The sequence below is a fragment of the Acinonyx jubatus genome, chromosome E3, assembly GCF_027475565.1.
Source record: "Acinonyx jubatus isolate Ajub_Pintada_27869175 chromosome E3, VMU_Ajub_asm_v1.0, whole genome shotgun sequence".
Lineage (NCBI taxonomy): Eukaryota > Metazoa > Chordata > Mammalia > Carnivora > Felidae > Acinonyx > Acinonyx jubatus.
In genome coordinates this window covers 39106499-39123790 of record NC_069398.1, presented here as the reverse complement: position 1 = coordinate 39123790, position 17292 = coordinate 39106499, and the positions used below count along the sequence as shown (strand labels likewise).

The following is a 17292-nucleotide window of genomic DNA, read 5'->3' as shown; positions in this document are numbered from 1 at the left end:
CATCTAAGTCACTGGAATGTTTCAAAGCAGGTTCATTTCCTTGGAATCCGAGTCAGGTTGGGACTTAATTTTTTCAAAAGCAATTATTCTTCCCAGGCTTCCAGAACCCGTGGACAGCTCTGCTCTTAGTATTGAGATCCTCGCCATCAGGCCCAAGGCTGAGCATATAATGGAACGTATTAAAGTGAATAAGTGAAGTTGTGCTGGCGGTGCCCTTGCACAGTATTGGCAGGTGTGATTCATATCATGGGTATGGAGTTGGTTGGGGAAGCTGGGGAGAAAACGTGGGGAAAGAGATCCTGTGAAGCAGAAAGAGGAAACAAGGCACAAACTGGTGAATAGTGAACGAGAACCAGTAATGATTTTTGTAGTTTGGAGTCTGGGGCCAACGTTGCCCACTCTTGCTGCGGAGCAGCCCAAAGTCCCCTGAGATTCTCCTTGTGAAATCACATTCCGCTGTCAGTGCACCACCTGAAAAATGATGAGTGGGCAGCGATGACTGCAAATACATACACTTTATTCTGAGATACCACACAAGTGCCGTAGTGGGCTGAATGGTTTTGCTGGGTGACTGGCTGCAGTTAATAATGCTGCTACTGGCTAAAAAATTCTCTTTTTTCTCTTTCAATTTACAATAGCTATGGATGAATAGTTCCCTTACTTATAGCTGCCTTTCAGAAAGTTGCTTGATCTTAGTCTGCATTGGCCTCCACACCGATAACAGTCCTATTCCCTCATGATCCTCTCAGTGCTCCACAAACCAGTTGTCATTTCTCGCAACAAATGTTAGCAGATAACTAGCGGCCTGGACTCTCCTGGGTTTCTAGATGAGAAGCTTGTGATAATTCTTTGTGGTTGAAGAATGAACGAAAGCCAGTCGGCCTGTGCCGTATAGGAGAGGAAAAATGACTGAAATGCCAATCATTTTTCTCATTTCTCTGACATGCTTTTCTTTCTTCATAGCACCGGAAATGGATAAAAGTGGCAGTGTTTGTTACTTCTCATGAGTGTGTGTATCTGGAATGAAAACAATGAAATTAACCTAGAGTAGGACATTTGTAAGGACATGGAATGGCACTGGGCACCGCCAGGAGGACCTGCAAGGAATATTTGAGTTCGCAGAGCTACCAAAGGCTTTGCCAGCAGAAGGATTTATAGGAGACAGTTGATCAGAAACACCATAGAGAAACCCTTTAAATTTCTTCAAGCAGAGGAAAAAGTGAGTATTCATTCACCTTAAGCAAAATCTACAGTAAAGAGAAGCCAAGTGAAGTCTCAAATGTAAAAAATCTGTTACTAAGCACCCTCATATAAATCTAGAAGAAGAAAGGAAAGGTCGAATCTTTTTTAAAAATTTTAACTATGATATTTTTCAAACTTCTGGATTGATCTATAAGCAACGCCAGGATTCTGAAACTTGATAATTCTGAAAATGGAGAAGCACCATTGAAAAACAAAACTTGTGCGTATTCCAAATGTACGCAAGGAAGGAGCTCTGAGAGTGGAAAAGTGCCACTCACCAGTTTTTACGTACTTGCAGATTGCCTTGGTGAACGTAGGAAGTTAAAACTCAGTGTCTGAGAATGCTATATTGAATGTAATAAATGTTGGATTTCTTCACATGGCCGACGGAACCTCCTAACTTTCTTGTCCGCCCAAAGATACTGCACAGCTGTTCAGGAATACCAGCTCTCCAGACATCCCAACGTCAGGATAGCTTGAAGTCTTTATCTGAGCGGACGGACTGCTGCCGTCCAGTGAACACTACTTACAGAGCAACATGAGAACCGCTTTTTTTTCCGGCAGTGAGGTAAAATCGGGTCGTCTTGGAAGGGGAGAAGCCACGCTGCATCTCTGCAACACAAGACTGCTCTGTCTTTGCGTCTGAGGTTTTCCCACACCCTTCTCAAGCACCACCACTTTTTACGTAGACTTCTCTCACTGGGTCTGTCCTTGTGGCCTCATCTCGCCTCTCCTCCTGGTGTCTCTTCCTGTGTTGAGTCAGGGAGAGTATTCCAGTATTCCTGTTTTTCCTGACTGGTGCTGCTGTACCTATCAAGAAAGGAGGGGGGGGGGGCGCCTGGGTGGCGCAGTCGGTTAAGCGTCCGACTTCAGCCAGGTCACGATCTCGCGGTCCGTGAGTTCGAGCCCCGCGTCGGGCTCTGGGCGGATGGCTCAGAGCCTGGAGCCTGTTTCCGATTCTGTGTCTCCCTCCCTCTCTGCCCCTCCCCTGTTCATGCTCTGTCTCTCTGTGTCCCAAAAATAAATAAAACGTTGAAAAAAAAAAAAAAGGAGGGTGGGGCTCTGAGAACTGATCATGGTCATTCTGAGAACGTGTTGCAGGAGCAGCAGCTAGATAGGGCTTTGACTGTGGTGGCTTTCTGAGTTCATAAGACCTTCTCTCTAGACTAGCACTTCAGTCATGAGCCTTTATCCCTTTTAGCCTGTTACCCCTCCGTACAAATGCCTGTGCCTTTGGGGGCTTTGAGCTAGTGTTTTGCTTTTAATTTTTTCCAGCTGTAAGGTTTTTTCCCTTCTTTCCTCCTGTTGGGTTGTTTGAAGTCAAGTTCAGCATGAATAAAAGAGGAAAGTATACGACATTGAATTTGGAGGAGAAAATGAAGGTCCTCAGTAGGATTGAAGCTGGACGATCTCTAAAAAGTGTAATGGATGAATTTGGGATCAGTAAATCAACATTTTACGACATTAAAAAGAATAAGAAATTGATTTTGGACTTTGTACTGAAGCAGGACATGCCATTAGTAGGGGCTGAGAAGAGAAAGAGGACGACGGGAGCCAAATACGGTGATGTGGATGACGCAGTGTACATGTGGTACCAACAGAAACGCTCAGCTGGCGTCCCTGTTAGAGGTGTAGAGCTTCAGGCTGCCGCGGAGAGATTCGCACAGTGTTTTGGGCGCACGGACTTTAAAGCTAGCACCGGTTGGCTTTTTAGATTTCGAAACAGGCACGCAATTGGGAATCGAAAAGTATGCGGGGAACAAGTCCTAAATGCAGCTTCTGAAAACGTTGAGCCATTCCGACAAAAACTCTACACGCTTATGCAAGAGGAGAAACTGAGTTTGGCTCAGCTGTACAGTGGGGGTGAGACTGACCTCTTTTGGAAGTCGATGCCAGAAAACATTCCGGCATGCAGAAAAGAGATCTGCCTGCCTGGACGGAAAATAAACAAAGAACGGTTGTCCGCTCTTTTATGTGCAAATGCGGATGGAACTCATAAGTTAAAGTCCATCATTATTGGCAAGTCAAAGCTGCCCAAAAGCATGAAAGAGGACGCGAGTACATTACCTGTGATATATAAACCTAGTAAAGATGTCTGGTTTACCAGAGAATCGTTCTCAGACTGGTTCTTTCAAAACTTCGTTCCTGAGGTCAGGCATTTTCAACTTAACGTTTTAAGATTCCATGAAGAGGACGTCAGGGCCTTGTTACTTCTAGACAGCTCTCCAGTTCACCCTTCCACTGAATCACTAACCAGTGAGGATGGCCGAATAAAGTGTGTGTTCTTTCCCCCTAACACTTCAACCTTGATTCAGCCAATGAATCAAGGTGTCATCTTGAGCTGCAAACGGCTTTATAGGTGGAAGCAGCTTGAAGAGAGTCTTGTCATTTTTGAAGAAAGTGATGATGAGCAAGAGAGAGGAGAAAAAGGAGTTTCCAAGATTAAAATCTACAACGTAAGAAGTGCAGTTTTTAACTGGGCAAAGAGTTGGGATGAAGTAAAACAAATCACCATAGCGAATGCGTGGGAAAATCTCCTTTACAAAAAGGAGCCCGAGTATGAATTTCAAGGCTTAGAAGATGGAGACGATGGAGAAATCCTTGAGAAATGTGGGGAGTTGGAAGCCACACTGGCCGATGAGAGGGTATGGTTAAATGGGGATGATGAAGAAAAGGGTCATCCCCCAAAAGCAAAAAGTGAAATTACAAAGGAAGTTCCTCAGAAAGGAAGAGGAGCCAAAGAGCAGACTTCTGGATTTAAGTTATCTGCTGTAAGAGAGAGTTTGGACTACCTACTTGACTTTGTTGATGTCACACCTGAGTTTCAAAGGTTCCATTTCACACTGAAAGAGATGCAACGAGAAATAGTAAAAAAGCAGTTCCAGAGTAGAATCCATTCTAGAATTGGTAACTTTTGGAAACCTAGACCTCGCATTATCAAGGATTCCTTCAATATGCCTTCAACCTCTAGTAATTAGGCTTTGTGTTTACAGATTTCTGTAGTTCTATGATGTTATACGATGTAGAATTGTGAATTGTCATTGTGTTGATCAGCTGACCTCATTTTGCACAGCAATGCCCATTTATATATTGTTTCTAAAACATACGGTTTAAAAATAAATGTGTTTCTTTAAAGTATAAAAATATTCGTTAATCCATTTTTGCTTCTATTTTAGACAAGGATCTGCATAATAAGGAGTTTAGTGGTCCCAGATTATCTAAGGTGGAATGGATGGGAAAGCATTACATTCTGTCTCAGTCAGCACATATAACAAGGAAGGTATAGGCTATTTCTAGTTATTTTTAAAAAGACTAAAAAAGGAAAAAAGATAAAAGTAGATTTGGTTTTTAGTTTAATGGTGTGACATGCTCTGCTCTCTTAAATCTGTACCACCTATTTAGTGTTTCCGTCCTCTTATTGTGGAATTAGCTGATTAGAGAAGATATGTGTGTGTGTGTATATATATATATATATATATATATATATATATATGGTGAAAAGCACCCAACTTCTATCAACTAATGATAGTTTAACATTTTGGTATATTTTACGTATTTAAAAAATAGGCACATTACATTGTAAATACAATTTTATATCTTTTTGTCTGAACATACTTTAGGCCTATGCGTTAATAATACATTAGTGTTTGTTCTAAGCCTGGGGTAGAATGGATTGTGGAGGAAGTTGATGGGAAGGTCCGGTGAGCTTACTGTACAGCTTTTTAGTTCCTTTAAATTTAAGTGATGGCATCAAACGCCCCTCCCCCGTGGGTGATAAATTTCCAGAATAAGTGACCGGCAGTCACACCCTTTTGAAAAGTATTCACTAATTCTGGAAACTTCACGTTGCCTTTGCATGCTGTGTACCGAGCCTGGTATTGGGCATTTAGACCTGAATTAGAAACAAACCGAATAGGAGCACACCCGCGTCCGATGTGTAAGAGCTAAGAGGAGTATGAAGAGGGCTTTGTGAGTGCTTGGGTAAACGGGGAAGCATCTGAGAGGGTCAAAAGCGTCACTTCTGGGCTGGGCTTTAAAGTTTAATGAGGGCAGGGGCGCCCGGGTGGCTCAGTCGGTTAAGCTTCGGATTTCGATTCAGGTCCTGATGTCGCGGCTAGTGAGTTCTCTACCCCCCCCCCCCCCCCCCCGCAAGTCGGGCTCTGTGCTGACAGCTCCGAACCTGGAGCCTGTTTCAGATTCTGGGTCTCCCTGTCTCTCTCTGCCCCTCCTCCCACTCGCGCCGTCTCTCTTTCTCTCAAAAATAAATAAACATTTAAAAATAAATAAAGTTTAGTGAGGGCGGTGGCAGGGCAGTCCCGACAAAGGGTAGCATGAGCTCAGGCTCTTGGATGTGAGTGCGTCTCTGGGAAGCTGCAATGTCCCTGGATGATTGCCCTAGGGGCAGCTGGCAGAGAAGAGCAGGAAAGACAGGTCCGGGGCAGATTTTCAATGCCCTTCGGGGTCATCCTATGATTTTAGACTTCCTTCTGGGCCCGCATGAAATCGGTTCTGCGGCCTAAACGGCTTACCTTTTGACTCCACTTGTCCCTTTCCGCTGTTCGGGTCCCGGCCCCGGCTGCCATCACCCCCTGCCTGGACAACTGCACCCGTCTCTAGTCTCTCTGCCCTCGTTTCTTGTCTTGTCCCCATCCTTTCTCAGCCGGTAGCCAGGGCGCGCGAACTGAAACCAGCGAGGCCTAAGGCCCTACTTGGGCTTCCCACCGCATTTAAGCAACGACGCCTCGCCTCAGCGCAGCCGGCAGGCCCGCCCTTCCCCGCGCCGGCACCTCCCCTTTCCCCGCGGCCACACCACCCAGGTCTGCGGTCGCCCCGCTGCCGGACCGCGGGAGCCGCGCCCGCAGCACACCTGACATGCGCACGCACACCTGAGAGACCGGGGAAGTTTCGGGAGTGCGGTAGCGCCGCCGGTGTCCGCTGGGGAGGAGGGAGAGAGAAACCCTGCGGCCACTGGACCCGGCCCGGCCCTGGGAGCCGAGACCCAGCGGGGGTGGGGAGCGGCGCAGCGGCAGAGCGCCCGCCTGCGGGCCACAGCGGCCGGGACGGAGACGGGCTGCGGGAGGAGAGCGCCCCCGAGGGAAGGGCGCAGCCAGGAGCCGCCACAGAGTGTCCGCCGGCGGGCCAGAGCGGCCGGGGCGAAGGGGGTGGGCGCGAGCGGAGGCGCGGCCCGGCGCAGCCGCGGAGCGACTGCCGGCGAGCTAGAGGGGCGCGCGCCCGCTGCCTCCGGGGCGCGGTCACGGGCCCCAGGGCGAGAGCCGAGCGGCCCCGGAGCTTGGGCGCGGGGCGACGAAAGGTCTGTAGGGACGCGGCCGCCGAGCGCCCGCCCGGTCGGCACTGGATACCCCCCCCCCCTTCCCGGCCCCGCGCGGGAGCGGTCCTCGATGGGACCACTCCGGCGGGGGGTTCTAGGGGCGCCGCGTCCCTTCCCCGAGGCGCGACGGGCTGGGCTTTGCCCAAGCCCAGGAAGGGACTTAAGTCTTTCCCTCTGGAAGTAACGTTTTCAGGATTAGAGCTCCTCCGAGAAACTCAGGCACTTCACCGCTGTTCCGGTGGCCGGGGCAGTCTTCCTAAACTTGAGCTGGCCCCCTCCCAGAAGAGCCGGCGGGGGGGGGGGGGGGGCTCAAGGGCAGCTTCACCTTCGAGGTAGGGACTCGCAAGACGGTTCTAGCACGTTTTCCTGCCTTGAGGGCAGGTGGGGATGGAGAGGCAAACACGACTCCACATTGTGTCCAAAAACATACCAGGATTTCATTTTCTTTCCTTTTTGCCTGGGGAAATGAGACGTGGAGCAGGTTTGGATCCCGGTGTGTTACCAGTTTTGACTTCTGACTCTAGCTTCTGGGACAGCTAAATTGAGGATGTTAACTGGAAGATCTGACCGAAGCTCTTGGTGGTCTGAGGGATTTTTCAATCAACCATTTTGTCATTGTTGAATATATACCTCGACCATTCCCACTGCCTCCTAACTGCATACATCAGGCAGCACACAGCTCCTCTGGGTAAAAATTACACATCAGAAAAAGTTATCAGTCTCCCTTTCAAGAATGGGAGTCCATTCTTAAATCTAGAAGTGTTTGCAAGCTAGATCGAAGGCTGAAAGGATAAATGCACTAATATTTTTTGTAATGAATGCACTTTTGCTTTAATTCATCTTGATATTTTTGAGCTCCTGACACCCAAAGACATTAGTCTACTAGCAGTAATAAATTTGCTATTTTGTTTCTTGAAACACACATTAAGAACTTTTTACCTTAGTTGTTTCAAATGCTTGTGAAATATTTACAAAAATTAGAAGTCTTAAAGCAGTGGAGGGGATTTTGCACTTTCCAAAATCCTATCAGTTGACAGTGTAATGATTCACATAGTAAACTCTTCTTAAAAGGGCTGGGAGTACAAAACCTGGAAGTTCAGATTATGATATTGAGACCCATAAATTTCTTTACTGCAATAAAAACTCTTAGTGATTTCCAAGGAGTTTTTCTGGGGGGAAAAAAATGTTTAGGGTTTCACTGTTTCCAGTCTCTGGCCTCCTCAGTGGCGTGTGGCCTGCTGCTTTTGTTGTTGCTTTAAAGCGTGAGCAAGCAAGAGAGCACGTGTGCGTGAGCAGGGCAGAGGGGGAGAGAATCTTAAGCAGGTTCCATGCTCAGAGCAGAGCCTGACGTGGAGCTGGATCCCACAACTCTGGGATCACGACCTGAGCTGAAACCAAGAGACCGAACCACCCAGGCACCCCTGGCCTGCTGCTCTTAACCTGCTTCTGCCAGGCCTTTTCAGTGCTTAAATGTGGTACTGATCCTCCACCCAGGAGCCCTTCTGCTGGTCTGTGCTACCTTTGCTACAAGGACTGTGGCTAGTGCTCAGGGTCAGTACGTTACCTCCCAGGTCTAGTTTGTACCCATACGGGCTGAGGGAGCAAGGGGCTTTATTGCCCCTGTGTCAGTCTCCCATTATCTTAAGAACCAGTTTGGAGACTGTTCTGGTTTCTTTTTCAAGGACTAGTGGGTAAGAGTCTAAATGTAAAATATGTGTGTGCAACATAAAAATATGAATGTAAAAAGCACACACTTGGCCATCCCTTGCAGTGACCTCATGGGAGCCTATGCGGAGGACCTCTGACCTGCTGTGATACAACCACAAGGAAAGAAATCATCAATCCCGCCTCGCAGTTAACAGACTGCTCCCTGAAATTTCTGCCAGCAGGTCTTACATTGGTAGTAGTGGCAGGGGGCTTAGAAGAAAGAGTCTTGCCAGGATTATCTGCCCACAGATGACATGAATAAACGAGCACTTTCTATGTGCCAGATGCGGAGCTCAATGTTTTACATGCCATATTCTGTGAGATCATCTCATTAAAACAGACAACAGCTCTGCTTGTGAATTTGTTGGAAGGGGAGCTAGCCTGGAGGCTGGGACTTGGGACTTTTCCTGTTGGAAAATCTTTCTAGTGCCAGGAGTAAACTCCTGGGGGCCCTCACTGCTCTAGCCTGACGCTTCAGTGCTCCCAGTAGGCGCAACAGCAGGCGGACCACGTCGGAAGGTCTGCATGGGTGATATTACGGGAGAGAGGGGTGAAAGGGAGAGATGCTTTCCATTCTCGTGAGACTGACAATCCACGTAAATGGCAACCTCGGCTTTTTTCTTTTGACAGAGTGTGCAGTGGGTACGCGTGTCGGGTGGGGGGGGGGGGGGCAGAGGGACAGGGAGAGGATCTTAAAGCAGGCTCCCTGACCCACGACTCTGGGGTCATGACCTGCCCCGAAATCACAAGTGTTGGACATTTAACCGACTCAGCCACCCAGGCACCCCAGTTGCAGTCTTAACCAGAGAGACTGCTTCGTAACATCAACCTGACATCACCCACCCAATTTCATGCCATCGGCAGCCCAGCAGCCCTGTCCTGCTCCTACAAGGGTCCTAAATTAAGCTCTCCAATCTTCATACTCTCCCCTGCCCCTCAACCCCTGCATTATCCCTGCCCTCTTGTGGAGAAAGGAGGAGAAATAACAAACTAAGATTTTTAAAAATCAGCTCAGGAAACGAAGGAAAAACTCCCACTAAGCTGAGGCAGGGCCGAGACAAGGCTGATATGGAAATGCGGGAAAGGGGTAGGCAGGGTTGCTTCCCTCGCTTAAAATCGATAAATTTGGTAGCCACTTGCCAGGTAATGTTCCATCTTCCTCTCCCACAAAACAGTTAGCGATCTTCCTCCAGGGCCAAATCCTGAGAGGTTTTCCTACTCCTAGACTACTTATGGTATTCTACCTCTTATGACAACACACTCCTAGAATTCCCCGTTCTGAAACAGAATGCTTCCCCTAAAAAAAAAAAAAAGTGCCCTCCCCTGTATCTTCCCTCCATCAATGGGCATTAATTCACTGATATGCAGGCTCGGAAGAGCCAGATTTTCCTTCAGCTTCATCACAAGAAAGTAAACACTCCCAACAAAGAATCAAAGACAATTTTACTGCTGTCCACCACAGAAAGGAAAGAAACCTTGTAGAAGACCCTTATGACCCCAAACAGCTACCAGGCGTGACCCTTTGTTACCACAAAGCGGTCCTCACCTGGAGCCCGGCCAGGGCCGCACCCCACCTTATCTGTCCTCGGCCAACCTCATCGGAACCTTCTTTGACCAACCCAGGAAGACAGAAAAAGCAGGTCCTCTAGCCAAAGCAGACAGGAGACAAGTCAACACTGGAGGCCAAGACAAAAGGTCCTCAAAGAAGAGTCACGCACTTTCTTATTTCCTGAAGACATTTATTACCGTCCAAACATATTTTCAACAAGGAAAAGCAAGATCCCTAATCTCCCCAGGATCCACACTTGCAAAGCCTCCCAGGGAACCCATCTTTCGTGGAACCCTCTGAAGACTCCAGAGCTCTGTTTCTTTCTTGGACAGAGGGGGGATTGAGTCTTAATCTCTGCAAGGGTGAACTAATCCACAGTCTGGCTTCCTCTGCCGACACCTGTGCCGAACTGCGAACTCCTTCTCACCACCTCCCTCAGGTCTCTGGTTCCTTTTTGCCTGAGGTGACGTTTACATGCCTGGCCTGGGCGCGGGCACTCCGGTCAGGGAGGCGCTGTGGTGACGGCCCCGGACTGCCCACGGCTTCCCAGCCAGGGCTCTCAGGGAGCCGCAACTCACCAACCAGTCTTCTGTTGCCTTGAGCTGGTTTCCAGAACGCTCCGCCCTTCTTTTGTCCCAAGGGCCTCAGGAGCCCAAATGCCCCTGCTGAACATTCCAAGTGAGGAAGCAGTATCAGAAAATCACATGGATCCCCAAAGTTGCTGGGACGGACAATGGACACGGTAAGGCACCCAAGTCACAACCTGCCTAAGTATACCAAGGCAGTCAGTGTGCCCTGGGACATGAGACTTCACAGAGGACTCTGTCCGGAGCAGGTCACCTCAAAGACTTGACACCCTCAGGAGTTCGGACAGAATTGCATTCTAGTTCTATGCTAAGCCTTTGCTGCCCCTGCACCTCCCTCACAGTGACCCCCACCTTGATCCTCTTTATAGTAATTACCTTAAAAACAGATGATTTGGTCGGCTGGGCAAAGAATACCAGCTCTTAACAGGACCCTCTGAGTAGGCCACCTTCTCTGGGCCAGAAAGAAATGCCGCTGTTTCTATCCCGTGTGAGTTCTCTGGTGACTCATAAGGCGTGAACTCCGAGAAAAGCTCTCTCCACATTCAGAACATTTATAGGGTCTCTCTCCCGTATGGGTTCTCAGGTGACGAATGCGATTGGAGCTGTGAGAAAAACTGTCTCCACACTCATGACAGGTATAGGGTTTCTCTCCCGTGTGAATTCTCTGGTGCCTGATTAAGTTGGATCTATGAGAGAAGTTTTCCCCGCAAAGGTTACACTTATACGGCTTCTCCCCCGTGTGTGTTCTCTGATGTCTGGTGAGGTGCATGCCCTGCCGGAAGCTTTTCCCACAGGTCAAACATTCAAAGAGTTTTTTCTCTGCCTTGTGGGTTCCATGGTTGCTAAGAAAGAGGGTGCTGCCACTCACTGCTTCCCCACACTCCGAGAAGGGGTAAAGCCTCTCTTTCTCGTGAGTTCTTTCATGTATGACGAGGTGCGAACTGCGGGAGAAACTTTTCCCACACTCGGCACACTTATAAGGTCTCTCCCCCGTGTGAATCCTTTGGTGCCTAAGGAGGTTGGAACTATGAGCAAAGATCTCCCCACACTCGGGGCACTTGTAGGGCTTCTCGCCTGTGTGCGTCCTCTGGTGCCTGTGAAGGTTTGAGTTGCAAGAGAAGCTTTTTCCACATACGTTACATTGGTAGGGTTTCTCCCCCGTGTGGGTGCGCTGATGGCGAGTCAGGTGGGTATTCTGACTGAAGCTCTTTCCACATTCCAGGCACTTATGCGCCTCCTCTCCCAAGTGTGCTCTGTGTAGTGACAGAAAGTGTGGGTTCCCACCAAAGATTTCGCCACACTCCACACCCACACACAGTCTCTCTGCCGCATGTATTCTCTGGTGCCTAATTAGGTTCGAGTTGTTAGAGAAATTTTTGCCACACAAGGGACATAAGTGGAGCTTCTTCGGCCGCGATTCCTTCGGTCGCCCCTGTTCTCTGCAACTTGTGGCCCCCACTAAGGACGGCTCCATCCCTTCCTCTGGGGGAGGCTCCCAGTGCCCTTCTGCCCTGTCCCGAGGCCTTCCCTGCTCAGGACTCCAGGGCACCTCCCCTCTGGCCTGGCCAGGCAGCAGCGCCTGCGGGTGGGCGCTCTCGGGGGAAAGGGACTGAGCACTTTCTTCCTGGTTCTCAAACTTCTCTTCTCCTGGCAGAGCGAGAGAAACCAAACCCCTACATTATTCCTACACGAGACAAAAGGAAATCCCACAGATCTGCTCCTCCAGACGTCCAGACGTCTGTAGGGCAGACATCCAGAAAGGCTGGTTCTATCTCAGTTTCCCATTTTCCCCATGTAGGTAAAATACCCTAGAGAGGATAAAAGGTGGGGCCGTCGCAAAGGAACAGAGCTCAGACCAGTCCTGAACTCGCTTGTACAGGCCCCCGACTCCCTCTACAACTGAGCCTCTGGCTTCTGCCCTGTGGAAATGGGTGGGTTGGAGCAAGGCTGGGACTGGGGCGGGCCCCAGGAGTGAGTGCCCCCTTACACTGGGCACCGTGGGATGGAAATGGGCAGCGGGGCGACGGGAAGCAATGCATCTTCCTGGCAGCGGTGATGGGCTAGCCCTCCGTCCCAGTCCTTGAGGGCTTCCCTCCCAACAGTGGGAGTCTAGCCGGGCAGGCTGCTCACCTCCATTCCTTCTTACCTGGAGCTGGGCCTCTGGGACTCAGGCCTTCCTTGCAAGTCTGAACACTGGGATCCCATGGCTTTCCTCCTTGTTCCACCTGGGTACTTAGGGCCTCCCGACTGGGAACCTGAGCCTCTGTTCACAACGAAAGAAACAGATGTCTGTCACCACTCCCTCTACCAGGCAGAAGAAACAAAGATAATCTTGGCCCCTACGCTTAGTGGACATACCCACACAAGGCACACGGAGTCTGACAGTAGTAAGTCTGACAATACACTAAACTGTTCACAGTGGTTATCTCCAGAGAAAGAAATTGGAGGAGGGGGACTATGACTTTTTTTTCTTGTTACGCTTTTGTAGTACTTGGGATATTTTGCAGTGAGAATGTACACTTTTGTAATTAAAACAACCAAACATGATTAGAGTGATCAGTTCTTGAGGAATTAGTTTAATATTTAAAAGAGCCCCAACTCTCACAAATAAATATAAACTAGAACTACATTCCACAAGACAACTCCAGGATAAAATATAACGTGGTGGACCATCAGAAAGAAATCTGGGGCTCTGAGATGACCCGGAGGTTAAAGCCTAGGAGCGCCATTCCTGTGCGATGCTAAAACTAAAACCTCACACCAATCCCAACAAACTCGGACTTTAAACAGTTTAGTTCCAAGAACTCGTGACCCCAACTTCTCCTCCCACGAAGCACTGAGAGCTAGGCTCAGCTCAGGGCACCAAACCATGGCCTGGTGATGGACAGCCTGGAGAAGGTCCCAGTGAAGGGAACCAAACCCAGCGATGACCCTTATGCAGAGTTACTGCAAGTGAACTGATAACTGTGCCTCTTTTTACAAAGACCAGATGTGTGAAAACAAAGCGTGAGTCTTTTCTACCACGTGTCTGTATGGCTACAATCGTAACGTACACAGAATTGCTGTTATTTAAGACTTCCCACAGCTTTCGGGGCGCCTGGGTGGCTCAGTCGGTTAAGCGTCCGACTTCAGCTCAGGTCATGATCTCACAGATCGTGAGTTCGAGCGCATGTCAGGCTCTGTGCTGACAGCTCAGAGCCTGGAGCCTGCTTCGGATTCTGTGTCTCCCTCTCTCTCTGCCCCTCTCCTGCTCATGCTGTCTCTCTCTGTCTCAAAAATAAATAAAAGCATTAAAACGAATCAAAAAAAAAAAAAAAAAAAGACTTCCCACAACGTTTTAATGTAAGAATTTTCATACATCCAACGTTGAAGGAATCACACAGTGTCTGTATACACTCTACCTAGATCCAACTGTCATTTGTCATATTTCATAGGCATCATTTTTAATCTCTGTATAACAGTTTAACACATAGATACGTCTTATTTATCCCATTATATACGTGTGTGTGTGTGTATGTGTGTATATAATATATGTATATATTTATATATATATAAAAATTTTCAAATTCCCAAAAGGCCTCCCCCCTCCTTCCTGAATTTTTAAGGGCTGGGATAGCTGCTGAGCTGGAATGTTGATGCCAGTGCCCCCCGAAAGGTGGAGAAGGGCCTAGGAATACTAACGAAGCATAGAAAATATGAGTGAGACCAGAAGAATAAGCATCTCAAAATTGCAAGGCATCAAGAACGGAGAGTGTGTGCGATGGGGGGTGGAGTGGGGGAGGCTGAATGGAGAGTGTGTGTGACAGGGGGGCGGGGGGGGGGGGAGGTTGTCAGTGGATTTGATTTGTTCTGTCCCGGGAAGTCCACTAAAACTCAGAGTCCCTGCCTTTGGCTCTGGCGGCTGGGGGCCGTAAGTTTGCCAACTGTGCCAACCGCCAGATGTTTAACGGATCCTCATCCGGGGTGCTTTAGAGAAAGGGAGGTCTTCTGGCAAAACTCAGAACTTATGTCCAGGAAGTGAGTGGCGAAGGGACAGGCCCCTGGTCAGAAAGGGCGGAGTCTTCATGCCTGGAAAAAAAGTCCTTACCCAGTGAGTCCACATTCTCATAACTCTCCTGCACCGTGTCCCTGGAGAGGGCCCTCTTACTAGGATCCTGATGCCCCCACTCCTCCTGGGAGATGTACATAGCCACGTCCTCTAAGCTCTCAGGCAACTGAAAGAGCACAAGATCTCCTTTAGCCCCTGAGGCACCAAGAACAATTCAAGCAGAGTCATGAGTTACAGGGGCAAAACCCAGGGTGCCAAGGACACACTTCATGGGGGAGGAGGGTGCAGGCCCACAAGTGGGGTGTGGAGGAAATAAAGAAGGCGGGGAGGCGGCGCGTGGTGAGGGACAAAGGATCCTCTCCAAGAGGCAAAAAAGACCCTGTCCCCACAAGAACAACTGGGGGGAGGGGTGCTGGGGGGAGACAACGAGAACTTCCACATCACCTGGGGCCCAGTCATTTCCTTGTCTTCCATGTTTCCTTCAGCAGGAAAGAGAGAAAGCCAGGGAGCAGACAATGCTGAAGGTGACAGAAATCATGATGAGAAAGGCATCTGTAATTCTCGGGAGCCCGAGGATTATTACAACACGTATCCGTTCCCCAACACCCAGTCTCCGCTCAGGATCGAACAATGAGCAAAAGGCGGCAACGGAGGCGTCATAAAGCGATATCCAAAATGGCGGAGGTGGGCAAAGAGCACCAGGCAACTTCCCCGCCGGCCTGCAGCAGTCAAGCCCTCAATCGTTCAAAGCTCTAAATGTCTCTGTTCTGCATACACAGGGGCTTACTTGAAGATCCCCCCGCCCCCGCTCCCATCCCCCAAAGAACCCAGACCACCATTTTTGGGTCTTTGACTCCACGCCTGGGAACCCTGAGGTCAGAAATTCCCTCACCTAGGCGGTGCTACTCCACCTGCTGGTGTCAGGGAACGACCCGGAAGCCCCTCCTCCCTCCCCCCAGCCCAGGTAACTGTTCCTCACCCCTCTCCTTTACAGCCTGGGGGTCCCTTTTGGGGCTGGGGCCTAGCAGCTCCTGCAGCCTGGGGCCAGGGCTTCGCTCAGTCTCCATTGGCTCCAGCTTGAAGCTCGGTGACTCTCGTGCTGTTTCCAGAGGCAAAGGCTCCTCCAAGAGCACTTCTGTTCCCCGCCTATGGTTTGTGACCTGGGAACCAACCCACATCACTCATCATCATAACAGGGCCCGAGAGGAAGGGAGATTAGTACAGAATTCTGAGGGCAAGCCTTCAACGGAGAACTACCGGCGATCCCTTTGGGTCCAGCAAGAGAGAAGCATGGTTTCCACTTAACGCTTTTCTGGTCCCATGAGTGCTGGAGAACATCGGAGAGGAAGACGTCCGCTCCCGGGGCACACCTTCCCCACACAGCTCTCTGACACACCTGACTCCCTCTTGCCTCCTCCCCCTGCCCCCAGTGTATCTTCAGGCTTCCATTCCTCACTTCAGGGTAAGTTCAACTTGACCGACCCCGGGGACCAGTGCCCTCGGAGCCTCAGTGCCAAACCGTGTTTCTCAATCTACCGTTAACCCGACCGAGCTCCGCAAAGGGGACCGGGCTACTGAACCTAGCCTGACAACAGCTAACAGCCATGAAGCACTATTAGCCAGCAGTGGGGTCAAAACTACATGATACTCTCCCCGGAACCCTCAAAACAACCCTAGGAAGATGTTTTGTCATTCTCACTTTACTACGTGGCAAATCCGAAGCCTAAAGAAATTAAGTGATTTGCCCAAAGTCGCAAAACTGCTACAGACCAGAGTGAGGATTTGAACCCTGCGAATTAACTCCGGGGGGTCACACGAATGCACACCCCCTGCCTCCATGTGGAAAGAGGGCATTCTTCACTGCTGGTTCTGTCCTGCCGGGGAAAACCTGGAGAATGAATCTTCCTAACTAAACTATAAAAAGACCTCTTGCCCGTGTAAAGTCTACTCAGGGCACCAAGTCCATAGGTATGGAGAACAGGGCGGCCGCGATGTCCTAGTCCTCGGGGCCAAACGAACCGAAGACAGCTCTTTCTCTCACCTGAAGTCTCAGTCTCCCAAGCTCTCTCTGCATGCCCTCCACAAGGGTGACCGCTTCCTCGCCGCTCTCCGGATGCAGCTCCTGCACCCTGCTCTGGATCTCCTGGGGCAGGATGGTCAGGAACTGCTCCAGGACCAGCAGCTCCAGGATTTGCTCCTTAGTGCGCAGCTCCGGCCGGAGCCACTCATGGCAAAGCTCCTGGAGCCGGCTGAGGGCTTCCCGGGGCCCGGCGGCCTCTTGGAAGCGGAACCTTCTGAAGCGTAAGTGGGAGGCCTCAGGACTCGGCCCCGGATCTGGCGGCGGCAGCTCCTGGCTCCAGGCGCAGTCCTCCTCCAGTTTCACTATCAGGAGCCCTTCCCGGTCTTGGGAGCCCGGGCCCGACGCCATCCTCAGGCCCCTCCGGAGCACCTTGGCCCCGAAACCAGCTGCACCCGCCCGAGAAGGCTTCCCGGGCCCCGCGGAGCCCAGCCTCAGCCCGGGCGCAGCCGGCTCCGGTGCCTTGGCCTCAGCCGATCACGGGCGCCGTCGCGCCGGCCCCCTGTCCAGGAACCGGCAAGACCACCCCAGAGCAGGAGCTGAACACCGCGCTTTGACTCTCGTCTCCGACTCACGCAAGCCTAGGCGCTCGGCTTCACGCCGGAAGTCCCAGCGCGCTTAGGCGTCCACAGCCAACGGCGCAGGCTCAGGATCAACTTCCGGGCCACGATCTACGAACTCTAGCGCCCATTGGGTCAGGTCTCGCCACCGCCGACCAACCACAGGGGAAGAGCTGTCTGCGGAGACGGGGCG

At 50.4% G+C, this 17292-nt stretch overlaps 1 protein-coding gene across 4 annotated transcripts; it reads right to left on the bottom strand.

The window, feature by feature from the left end:
- Positions 1-496: 496 nt before the first annotated feature.
- ZNF263 (zinc finger protein 263) lies at positions 497-17165 on the bottom strand. 4 transcript variants are annotated; one of them, XM_053213351.1, is made up of 6 exons: positions 16504-16897; positions 15442-15622; positions 14907-14980; positions 14502-14628; positions 12561-12677; positions 497-2052 (listed from the first exon to the last, which is right to left on the bottom strand). In XM_053213351.1, exons 1-6 carry the CDS (start codon positions 16888-16890, stop codon positions 1907-1909), a joined length of 1032 nt encoding a protein of 343 aa, XP_053069326.1. In that variant the 5' UTR covers positions 16891-16897; the 3' UTR covers positions 497-1906. The 4 variants fall into 4 exon arrangements, with proteins under 4 accessions (XP_053069326.1, XP_014932005.2, XP_026899179.1 ...); XM_015076519.3 differs by lacking the exon at positions 497-2052 and adding an exon at positions 9997-12061 and having other exon boundaries at positions 16504-17155; XM_015076520.3 differs by lacking the exon at positions 497-2052 and adding an exon at positions 11444-11667 and having other exon boundaries at positions 16504-17165.
- Positions 17166-17292: the final 127 nt, after the last annotated feature.